Genomic DNA, 13,185 nt, shown 5'->3' with positions numbered 1-13,185 from the left:
CAATTTTTCCATGATGTGCATTTAATATGAATGTGTATATATTGTATTTAATTAAGTTGCATATACACATTCATGTATACACGCAATAGTATAATATTACAATTATGTACATCCATCTCTACATTATGCACAATTTTCTGATCAACGTGCAAACAATATGAAATGCTAAAGTCAGCTATAACACATTTAAACAATCGATTTTGAAATATCAAAATAGCCATTGTTAGATCTTAAACTTTGTTTTGACATCTACAGCTTATTTTTTTTTCTTTTTTTGAATTCGTACTACAATATATATATTAGATCAATTGTTTTCTAGACTAGAATCAAACACATATTAATATTATTTCTAATACACGTAGATGTATATACGATTCTGTATTTTCTCCTTCTTCCCTGTTCATAGATTTAGACCTTTAGAACTAAAGCTAAACATAACTAATGTATAAAACACTACAAATTGTTTATATATATATCATACATATAATATATATATTATATTTTATTATATATATATATATATATATATATATATATATATATATATATACACAACAACATTTATAAGATTTACCTATATCTTTTCTTTTGTACAATATAAATTCCTCAGGACGACTCTATGAACTCAACTGGTGTTCTTATAAAACCATCACGTATTACTAAATCAGTGAAACAATAAGTAGTTTTAGATCCTCCATTTAGCATATCGCTGATACTTTGGTTCGAGATGCATTGTCAACTGTTCAAATTCGTCAATTTCATCATCGTCAAAATTGTAAAGATTATTATTTTCTTCAGTATATCTTTTCCTTAATTCTGTATCTTCATTATTAATAGTTTGTGATTCTTCTTCTTCCTCTTCTTCCTCTTCTTCTTCTTCTTCATCTTCATCTTCTTGAATATCATTGATTTTATTTTGTGCTACAAAAATCACGTAATAATTCTTATAAAATAATTTTATAATTTTACATTTTTATGTTAAATTAATTCATAGTATTCACAATGATTTGATACAGTAAAGATCATCTTAAAAAGTTAACAAAAAAGGAAATGATATTAAAGAAAGCAGTATTTTATTTGATAGCTTATATTACAGATGATATATAAATATTAATAATAAGGATACAATAAAATAAATAATTATTCTTAACAATAAATCGAACAGAATTTATTTTTAATTTTATTTATAAAACAATAAAATCTCTCATCTCTTGATTTAAAAATCAATTTGAATAAATAACGCAGTTACATATAATACATAGATTCACATAATGTATAGATAGTTGCATTAGTAATTTACATAGATGGAAGAATCTATGTAACACTTTACTGTATCAATATAAACAAATATTTTTCACAAATTTATTTAAATACTAAATTCATAAAAAAGATACAATAAGTAAAAAGCTCTGAATGACAATAAATAAAAAACTTTTAACTTCTGTTCATACAACATTAGTGTTATGTGTTAAGTATTAAATAAGTGTTATATGGATTAAACTGTTATAATTTTTAATTAACATGGGAAATATATAAAAGCAAAATTAATTTATATAGTATATTTTAAAAGGAAAATTAATATGATTTCATTAGTTGAATGAAAGATATTATTATAAGTGCAAGCGAGACATAAGATAATGTTGAAATCAGCATAAAGAAAAGAGAAAGCATTACTTTTCAAATAAAATATAATAATGTTTCACAAATTTTATAAGTATATTTTTTTCACCAGAGCCAAATCGGTTTTACAAAACAATGCGTTTTATAAATTTTTATGTTTATGGTGGATGAATCAACTCATTTTATACATAGATTAATCGTAATTCTCAACTTCATATATCAAATATAATGCAGTATGATGAAGAATAAGCAGCATGAAATCATTTAAATAATATTAACCCGGGATTACCCACCTGGGAGTCTAGCGCAGGTACATCCCGGCGACTAGACCCTCACGTGGGTAATCCCGGGTTAAGCATTAAAAAAGTTTCTTCATTATTATATATACACGGATTGACTTTAATAATTTCCATTATTACATTATAATTTTATTTTAACAATATACGTGTATAAAACAATTATTTTATAGTATAATGTATATGTGTGTAATTTCGCGCGCGCGCGCGCGTGTGTGTGTGTGTTGTTTCAGTTCATATTCAATTTGAAATAAAAAAAAAATTAAATTTATAACTAGTAATTTCAATATAACAGAAGAAAATTATATTACAAAATGATGACTTCAATGATAAGAGAAACCTTTATATTCATAATAAAAAAGATGTAATTCTCTGTAGTTCTTCTTTAAAATGAAATAGTTCTTTTCATATAGCTTTAAAATATTATAAATTCAAAGTTGCAATAAATTACATGTTGGTATCAACATCTAAACACAATATTTAATTAATATTTTCTTCTGAAATATTATTAACGCAATATAAATTTATAATTTTCATCAATTTTGGTTACTCAGTTTACTCACCTGGTTGCACTGATTACTGATGAAGGCTCAGCAATGTTAGTACTCTGATCGGAAATAATGTCAACTGTTGTATTGCCTTTTGTGTTCACTACAGCCGTTGAACAGATAGTTGTAGCAACTGCACATTTAATTGCATTTAAGTATTGATGAGTCTTATCATTTATATCGTCTGAATTTGTGCATTTTAAATGTTGAGCAATATTCGATCCGAAGTTACTGAGCATATGAATATTCTCTGGCAAGTTACTGCTTATATCGTCATTTTCTTTCAAGTAAGATGTATCTTCTTTTGAGTGGACAATAGAGTCAACTATTACAGGTACTGAAGAAGGATATTCGGAAACAATTCCAAAAGCCTCGTTTTCTTTGAATTTTTGTTCATTGTGAAGGTTTGCACATTCTTTGATGTGATCTTCTAATGAAGAGTTTTCTTCAATTTTTAATGCTTTGTCGTTGTTATGAATATTTTCTGGCTTTTCAGTGATAGCATTCAATGACGAATGAGACATCTGAGATAGATCATAAAATAAAGTCTTTATTTTACCAATATTGTTCAGCCAATTATTAGTTGTAACGTCTAGTGAAAGCTTTTTGATTGGAGTTTCATTAACAGAGATATCAACTACATGATGTCTAAGATCTCTAAAAATTAATACATTGAAATTTGTCATAGAAGAGTATACTCTTGGTATAGGCATAACGATATTCATATTCTTGAACATATCCATAATATTTTTCACAACAGAGCTATTAATTTTCATTTCAGTCACGTTACTTATTTCGACATATTTGTTGTGTTTTCTAACAAATGGTTCTATCAATTCTCGTTTTATTGATGTATTTACATTTGTATAAAGTACTGAAGTACATGAACGTGTATTATCATTGCTAAATTCAGAATTATTAGCTTTACACGTACAATTTATTTTTGATATCTTTGCTTCTCGTTCATTATTTACAACTGCACTTCCCCAATTCGTACTATTATTTACATGGCATACATTTATTCTCTCTACTTCGTTACTTGTTGGCGTATTATGAACATTTATAAAAACATTTTTATCACTGTTACTGTCAATACTATACATTCTGGTAACTTCATTATTCAAACAGTTTGCTTCTACATTTATCTTCGATGTATTATAACATTCAAGTGGTCTATTATTTACACTACAGACACATTTTTGGTTACATACAAAACATGCAGTATTACTTTCTGTACTATTTACATTAAAGGCAGAATTATTTTCAACGTTATCCTTTGTACTTAAATTTAATATTACTAAATTGTGCATTCTGTCAGACGTATGTACAGTATGCATATCATTGCTTACATCATACATTATACCACATGACAAGGAGTTGCTATCACTAGTAAAATTAATACTGTCTGTTAAAGTTTCATTATTCGTTTTTTTTATTAGTACAGGATCTACCTTATCTATTATTCTCGCTATATTTCGTTTCTGTACATCGTTCGTAGCTGCTTTTAAAGCAGAGTATTCAGGTATACCTATTAATTTAGGTACAGGTACAATCGTGTTGCTATTCGAAACATGCATTAATAAATTATTATTTACAATTTTGGAACAAGTATCGATTATATTTGAAACAATGCAATTTGCAGCTAATACTACGTCCTTGTTAGTAACACCAGGAGGAAATTTTGTGTGTACATTTTCAAATAATTGATTATCTAAGATAGGAGAGGACTCCCGTCCTTCTAAATAGACATTTACGTTTTTGCTTTCATTACTACATTTAGCACACTTTTTTTCTGTATCGATTGAATCGTTTTTACTATCTCTCTCAAGTAAAAGTTTCACCTCCTTGGAGCAAGGCTTGTTACTTTGTCCAGGAGCATTTAAATTACCCTCGAATCTAAACGACGGGATCATATTTGCTAAACTTTGTAAACTTGGCAATTGGGAAACATTGAAAAATTTTGATTTACTTTTTAGCGATACCGAGGATTCCTCCGTTTCACGATTATAAATCCTATCTCTCTTATCTTTTATGTAATAATGGAATTTATCTCCGAGAGTCATCATACTGTTTATGCTGCCTTGAAGCGTATTTTTACTTTTCAATTGATTAATAGGAGTAGAATCGGAAAAGAAACAACTAGAATGTTGAAACAACGAAAGCAATTTTCCTAAGTTAGATGTACTTTTCTGTATTGGATCGTGTTTTGTTTGCGACTGTAATTCTATACTTTCGTTCATACTAATATTTATTACTTTGTCCGTTGCATCATGACCCTTCTTGTTACTAATTATTGATTTATCACTTATTGTTCTATAAGGCGAACTTTCCCCCTTTCTATCAGCAAGTGTATACGTTTCTGTATCTTTTGCACTTTCATTAGAACAATTTTCTACATTCTCGATATTTCTCGTCATAGAAACATCTTCCAATAGCTCCGATATACTTTGATTGTCTGGCACACCATCTTCCTTGTATTCTAAGCTACTAAAACTTGCACAATCATCAGACTGAGTTTCAACTCTTGTCTCAACGAAAGATTCACTTGTATTTAATTCTTTTGTATTAGGATTACTTCCAGGTATCGTCGGTATGCACGACGATATTTCTTTTTTTACTTCGTTTAAAGTTAGACGAGACAAGCTGTTCGAAGTACTTTGAGAACTTTCAATAGTGTGATCGTTATTCTTTTCTGCTTCAGATGCAAGTATGATGTTCGAGTCATTTAAATCAGTCGATTCTGTAATATTAACTTCCAAACTTAAATCAGTCGATTCGGTAATATTAATTTTCGAACTTAAGTCAGTCGATTCGGTAATATTAACTTTCGAACTTAAGTCAGTCGATTCGGTAATATTAACTTTCGAACTTGTGTTAGTCGATTCGGTAATATTAACTTTCGAACTTAAATTAGTCGATTTGATAATATTAACTGTCGAGCTTAAATTAGTCGATTCTGTAATATTAGCTTTCGGATTTAGATCAACCGTGGTATCAACATCAGTCGTAGTAATAACAGGTTTAGGTAAAGATACGGTATTTGCTGATTCAACAACTGAAACGCGAAATCTAGATGACCCACTTGCAGAAGTGACACAGGTAGATGATGATCCAAGGGATGAAAAAACTGATGACGAAGGTGCTGAGGATTCTGTAGAACGTAATGTTTCTGGAACTCGGGACACCACAAACCGGCTTCGCGAAGGACTTAATATAGGACTGGCTATGGGTGAAGAGGCGGGACTAGGGGCTGGAGAACGAAGGCGACCTCCATTAATACGTTTCGGTTCGAGCATCGATCGTCCAGATTCGTCTTTTTGTATTGAAATCATGGATGATAAAGAACATGGTAATGTTTGACAAGTAAGCGAAATTTTACGGGTGGTTGTACTACAGAATCTGCTATGATATGAATTGTCAAAACCTTCGCTATTTTCTTCTAATTTATGATTTTTCTCGTTTTCCAAACAGTAGCTTCGAATTTCAGCTACAAGCTGCGTATACTGATGCAACGTATCGGTTAGATTACCCTATTGTTAACACAAAAGAAATTAATAATAATATAAATGTCTTTTCTGTTTTATACTTTGCTCTACCAAACAATAAAATGGAGTTGTTCACTTACCATCTTTATATCAGGCTTATCGTCTAAATCTATTTTGGTAATGTTTTTATTCTTTTTCATAGCAGAATTGAGAGTTTCCATTCCAGTCAAACGTATTTTATTATTTCGCAAATCTATCCTCTGGAACAATAAAACATTGAAGATAAAATGATTTTATATCTTGTTTTTATAATTTTAAAGCTTCCAATATTTACTTGTAATGCGTGATTTATTTCGATAATTTCAGATAATGTAACAATCCCGTCACACGTAAGTTCAGTTGATTGTATCCCCAATTGTAACAAAACACGATTCTTTTTCAGTGCATCTTTTATAATGAATAACAATTCGTCGGTCAACATATTTTTTCCAATGTTCAATGTTTCTAATGTCTTAGATAATGCCTATATATAAATAATAAAATGAAATCACAGTATAGGTGTACATAAATATATAAAGTAATAACTGTAAATATGTAATTTATACATGTATAATTATAATGATAAAATAAAATTACATACTATAATACGTGCGAAATAGGGAGATGATTTTTTTGTCAGTTGATTATTCCACAATATTAATATGTTTAAACCTTTACCATCTTTGTCCTCGTTTACTTGATTGATGAGACCTTCTAGGATATCACGTACACCATCATCTTGAATGACATTATTACTAAAAAAAAAAAAATCACTTTATTAATTATCCTATTGTGTATATATAAATTTTTGTAGAAAGAACAGAATTATTTTGTTGTTATTATCTCTTTTCTTAATTGTTACATACCTAATATCAAGTAACTGTATATGATTATTTAATCTAAGAAGAGAACCAAGTTGTATTGCATCGTATAAATTCAGCCCATTGTCAGCTAAGTACAGTTCTCTTATTCCAGTATTCATTTTTAATGCTGCAACTATTAAAAAGGCTACGTTATTGTTGCATTACCAGAAACTCAATCCATTAATTTTAATTAAGTAAATAAAGAAATTTTAAGATTATCATAAATACATATATTTATTATTATAATTACAGCTTTGGTTATAACTTTTTTTAATAATCAAAATAATAGAATGAAACTTTAAAAATTCCTATAATATCCTTGATCTTTCATATTAATTTCATATCGTAAAAAATGTTTCATTAAGTACCATGTTAAATAAAAATACTATTACTTTCTTAATATTATATTTTTCTTAAATTGAAAAATTTGATTTTGCCAGTCAAATAAACCATGTGAAAATATAAAATGAGATTACTACAACAATGTTTTCCTATAATAAACTACTTAATAAATCTACATAAATGATGCAGAGAAAGGAAAAAAATTCTTGATTACTATTCTTACACTGAGATTGTATTTATACAAATAATTAAGTATCTTGTTTTACTGGAATTTTTCCTTGTATCATACTTAGTGATTTATGAACCTCAATAATTTTTGTGAAAACTACAAATATGATAATAAATCAAATTGCAACTATAAAAACAAATAAATGAAAAAAATAGGTCTAATGAACTATATTATATAATAAATACCTAGTGTGATGATAGATCTTCCTGAAAGTCCACAATTTTCTAATTTAAGCACGTGTAGATGGCAAACTAATCGTAATGCACGACTCAAGATATTCATATATTGTTCATTAAGGATTATATCCTTAGCTTCAAGATGTTCTAAACATTGGGTCTAGACAAATAATGATTGTATTAATTATATATTAAAAAACATAAAACTCAATTTTAAACACTTTATATTTGATGCCATTTCTAATTTTGTTGTTCTATATAGCCATCCTATACACGATAAGTAATAAAATAATAAAAAATAATATTTCAAACTAATAGTAACCATGTAGAATTTTTTAAATAAAATATATTATATGTATTATATATACCTTCCTTATCATATTTGCACATGCTTGCCAACCATAAATCCCAATACCTTGATTAGATGAAATATTTAAGTGCTTTGCAGATTCATAATATTCTAACATATCAAATAATATCACAGAACTCTATAATATAAAAATTATATCAAATAATATCTTTGGAAATATTACCATTTTTTATAAAGTTTTAAATTGAGTAATTTTAAGACTAAAATACCTCATCATCCAAAGATGTGGCTTCTAAATTAACTTTATCAAATTGAACTCTTTTAAAAATTTCCTCCAATGGCTCTGCACGATTAATGTCCAATATCTCTCCTTTTAAATTTAATTCTTCACATCGTATTTCAAATGTTTCTAAATTCTGTATAGAAATTGTTATTAACAATAATTGGTTTTATTTTATTATAAATTTTTAAATTATGTATTAAACATATTCTCATAATGTATGTTTTATAATTTCAGTATATAATTTTTAAAATACATTTATTATTGTATAAATTATACTTTTGGCTACTAGTTTCAATATTAATTATAAAATTATAGACAATTAATAATTAGATACATATAACTGACATTATTTAATATTAAATATTTTTTCAATCCAAACCCACTGAAAATAGATATTTAGAAAAAAATGTACTTTTACCTCGAGCTGATTTATAACAGTCTCCAGGGGATCTGAATTGTGTTTTAAACAGGATTCCTTGTATGCTGAGATTACATCTTCACAATTCACATTTTCAGCTGCGAACAATTAATTGAAATATTGTTAAAATATAAAAAATTAAAACTTTGTCATATTGATGATGTTTTAGGATATTCTATATTAGAATATGTAAGATACAACAATTTATGTTATATCTACTTCATAGATGGTTTAAAAATCAAAAATAAATGAAGAAATTCATATGAACATAGTTTCATTTTGTCCTCATTTCTGAGGTACAGTAAGCTTTGTATTTAAATACTTAAGTATGATATGGTTTATTCTTCTCCAATAAATTAAAGCAGAATTTACAAATATCTCTTATAAAACCAAATAGATGAAAATTGTCATAATACAAAACTTACTTTATTCCAAAAACAAAATCATAATAAACATATATTCATTAGAATTGTTTTCATTAATTTGAAATATTAAATATATTTCTGTAGTGGGTCTCATATATTAAATTATACTTTATTTATGATCAAATGTTGCATTTCACTGTTTGACAAAATGCTGCTAAGAACACATATTATAAATATAATTTTAAGCTTCAGTTTATCATTTGCATTTTATATGTTTTTAACACGTTCACTGCGGTGTTCATTGGTGACTCACCAAGTTTTTCATTTGTAGCAATGACTTGATCATTAATTAGTGTCTATATTTCCACTGAATGTTCACCTCTCTATCACAACAAAGCAAGTTGATAAATTTGACCCTGGAAGCAGAGGATCAAGAGAAAATCAACTCTCCATTTATTTTTCAAGGCTAAAGCCAAATATTTACTTGCATTTTATTTTAATAGGAGTTAAATATATTTTAACATGAATGTAAAAACATATATCAGAAATCAAATACTGTTTTTCTGCAGAATATAATTCTTTTTATTGAAAGAGTTAGCTTCCACTTTATATGCACAAGTCCACAGAGAACGTATTAATACAATAATTTAAATAAAATGTAAATGTATTATAAACATATTAAAATAATTTCACATGTGATAACTTTAACTTACATTATTAGAAAGAATTTATTTAATTCTCATGTAATATTTCTGAACAATCAAATTGTTGTGTATTTGAATAAAATTGATATAAATTTGAGAATATAACAAATTCTTTATTATATGAAACAATTTTATAATATACATCATTCTACTTAAAACAATCTAATTACAATTAAAACAGTACACTTTAAGAGTAATTTACAAGTCAATTATATATCGTACATACTTTAATATTGCATCAAACTTATAATTAGTATATGGTTCATATTGTGAAATCTTAAATGTTCTGTATTTGGCACGACCTATAAAAAAACCTGATAGCTTAGTACAACTTAGTATAACTATGCAAGTAAATAATATAAGTAAATAATTATAAAAAAGATATCAACAAATGATGTAAAATAATCATATTTATCATCAGTGCCAATAACATCTTTAAAATAAAATTTAAAGAAGTTATTTGAACAAATTACAATTTGCATTTAAATTATAACTTTTAATTAATAATTTTATTTTGTTGTTAGAAAGTACAATTTTTCCATACAGTTGGACATATATAAGAGAATTATAAATTTAATTTTTATACTAAAATGTATTAATAAATTCCAGAAGTAAAATTAAAAAACATACAAAATAAACTGAACTAACTTAATATCTTTTGACGTATTTTTTATAAATATTTGTGACTTTGTCAAACTTCAAAAGTTCCAATCCTCCTTTAAAAAATATTAAATTAAACTTAAATTAATTTGATGATACAACTTTTTTTAATTGATATTTACGAATAATCATATATAACATCTATAAATGTTTGTCATCTTTCAAAAATGTACTTATAAATTCATCTTAGGTAATGAGCATGTCTGAAATAACATTTAAAGGTTATTTAATAAATTATTTATTAGAGAAACTTTTATATCATGTACATATTAATCTTTATATCATTTGTAAAACAAACTTATCTTAACTATTATTAGTACTTTTTATTGATAATATAATATCTATTCTTATAATTCTGAGAACTTGAATATGTATACATTATAATTTAAATATTTTTTTTAGGTTATTATTTGAAAAAAATACAATTTACAATAAATGTCGCACTTTTAAAATGTTAACAATATTGCAAACTTCTCGCACAAAATTAAGCAACGTTGTGGATACTTTCAATACATTTGTACTTGAATATCCATGAGGTTGAGCAAAGGAGGCACAGGTTCTTGAATTATATTGTATACATTCCAGAAATCACAAATCTCTCCAATATATGTTAATACACATTTCGCACATTAGGTTTCAGAAACATTTACAAATAAATATACAGAAAATCAAGTTAATGACAATTAGATTATTACTAAAGATAAAATACAGTTTCTTAAGTTATCAATACAAAAGCGCTTGACGAATATTTCGTTACATATTTTCATTAGAAGCATTCACGTTTAAACATCTGTGGAACTAACTTAACGAAGACTGAAATATATCTACATAAGAAAGATCCTTGCGTGAATCATTAATATTTATTAATCTATACAAACATAAGGTATAGATCTTTGAGAAGTAGAAAACTAGAATGAAGAAATGAACATGAAATTGATGTGCATGATAAAATATTTATCCTCACCGAGTATCCATGGATTGGCCGGCTCCAGATACCCCGTAATCAAGTGATTGTCATTTGTTGGGAAACTCACACGTCGGGGAAGCTTTTTCTTGCTCAATGCCAGGGAGCTACGCAATTTCCTTCCGTCGATCAAGATATAAGGCGACAGTGGGACATTGCCCGTACGAAATCGTGACCTTCTCGTAGTGTGTGATATCGTTCTCGGAGGGAGTTCCTCAGGATCGACCTCATCCTTCAAGGTCGTCAGCGAATTCTCGCAAATCTGCGAAACCGAATTCGCTTCCTCGCTCATATTCAACAAATTTCTAACATATTTTCTCGAAACGGGATTTATTTCACATGAACACACACACACATCCACACGCACACCGCACAATATGCGTTAACGCGGCTATTTTGTTAAATTAACGTCGATATCGAAGCAAACATCAGCTACTCGTATGTTACATCCGCCATCTTTACTACCGTCAAGACAGGTCAGACAATTGCGAAATTTGATTGAAACTAGGAAAATACAAATTGTAATTGCAATTATAATTATTATTAAACATTCGCGTGTTATCAAGATCAATTGTTTCTTGTTAGTCAATATGAACGTGTTATTTTCAATTTAATAATTTTTTAGATTAGTAGAACTGTATGATAAATATTGAAATATTATTCTTCTGTACAAACATAAATTCAAATAAATGTACAAAAAATATTAAATTTTTTAATAAAAGTATATATTTTTTGATTTGTATTAATTTGATCAAGTTTTAATATCCAATAATTTTCTTTTTCTTATTTTTATTTTCTTTTTACCTTAAATCTTAATTTAGAACTTTCAGCGTCATTTCACTCTGCGTAGCAAGTTTTTAAAAGCCATTTTCATAATTAGATTCATGTTTTTCTTTAAATTCGTAATTAACTATTGTAATACGATCTATCAAATAAAAATAAAGCAAGCTGGGTGCTAAATCATAATCATAAAATTCATAAAATATTTATCATATACATAATAATACATATTATTATAGAAACTAGTAATTAAACAAGCCTAGAGATTTTTGTTGTATCCACTATATTGAATTAAATTTCCTCGCGTACCCAATTTGAATTTTAAACCAACTACATAACTGATAAAACTCTTTTTTACATAATTACAATATCAGAAATTTATAAAATTTTATCTAATACATGTAATAACTGTTGAACATTGAAATTAGATTAAATATAAATTAAAGAATAGCGATATTCTAAGCCGCGCAATGGCTTGAAATAGTTTTGTTTGTTGAAATTTAAATATATATAAAACAATTGAACTTAATATTGACTTAAATTTACTTGTCTATTTTATTGTATACATTTCAATATATTATCAAGCCATTAATAACAAAAAGTAAATCGTTGTTACATTTATGTATTTTAGGGATTTTATTTCTCTACAATTGATGTGTTTAGTATTTTGTACAATTGATGTGTTTAATCTTTATTTAATTGTTTTTGTAAGACATTTCTAATATATAATTTACTTAAAATACACCCTTGTGAAAAGCGGCTTACCTATAATTTATAATTTATCAAAATTGTACTTTTCGCCTTATATGGTATTGCGACATACTTGTTTGTGTCACATAAAAAGTTTGACAGAAACGCAAGATTCTTTGTATTTTATATGATCAAATAAAAATTACAACAGTAAGAACTTTTATTTACTTACTTAAAACTTAAAGTGCCGAATATTCTGTGATACTGCATTAATATTTACATATTAAAAATATTTATTCGTTTAAATGTTAAATAAAAGCTCTTCATCCTTTTTTCTCGCATTGTAACACGACATTACATTAAATTTGTGTAACATAACCTATAAATTTCTTGGAATTATTATCTTTAGCTAG

The 13,185-nt window shown here is 26.8% G+C and overlaps 1 protein-coding gene across 4 annotated transcripts; it reads right to left on the bottom strand.

The window, feature by feature from the left end:
- Positions 1–890: 890 nt before the first annotated feature.
- LOC122530587 lies at positions 891–13,184 on the bottom strand. Of its 4 annotated transcripts, none has more exons than XM_043657673.1 (12): positions 13,005–13,184; positions 11,303–11,806; positions 8,610–8,707; positions 8,178–8,324; positions 7,967–8,086; positions 7,608–7,758; positions 6,855–6,984; positions 6,590–6,743; positions 6,284–6,472; positions 6,090–6,209; positions 2,480–5,994; positions 891–921 (listed from the first exon to the last, which is right to left on the bottom strand). In XM_043657673.1, exons 2-12 carry the CDS (start codon positions 11,592–11,594, stop codon positions 912–914), a joined length of 4,926 nt encoding a protein of 1,641 aa, XP_043513608.1. In that variant the 5' UTR covers positions 11,595–11,806; positions 13,005–13,184; the 3' UTR covers positions 891–911. The 4 variants fall into 4 exon arrangements, with proteins under 4 accessions (XP_043513608.1, XP_043513607.1, XP_043513609.1 ...); XM_043657672.1 differs by lacking the exon at positions 13,005–13,184 and adding an exon at positions 12,107–12,125; XM_043657674.1 differs by lacking the exon at positions 13,005–13,184 and having other exon boundaries at positions 2,480–5,373; positions 5,464–5,994; positions 11,303–11,884.
- Between the last annotated feature and the right edge of the window lies 1 nt (position 13,185).

This window comes from Frieseomelitta varia, unplaced genomic scaffold (genome assembly GCF_011392965.1).
Source record: "Frieseomelitta varia isolate USP_RPSP 00005682 unplaced genomic scaffold, Fvar_1.2 scaffold_347, whole genome shotgun sequence".
Taxonomy (NCBI): Eukaryota; Metazoa; Arthropoda; class Insecta; order Hymenoptera; family Apidae; genus Frieseomelitta; species Frieseomelitta varia.
The sequence above is the reverse complement of the archived record's forward strand: the minus strand, read 5'-3'. Positions and strand labels throughout refer to the sequence as shown.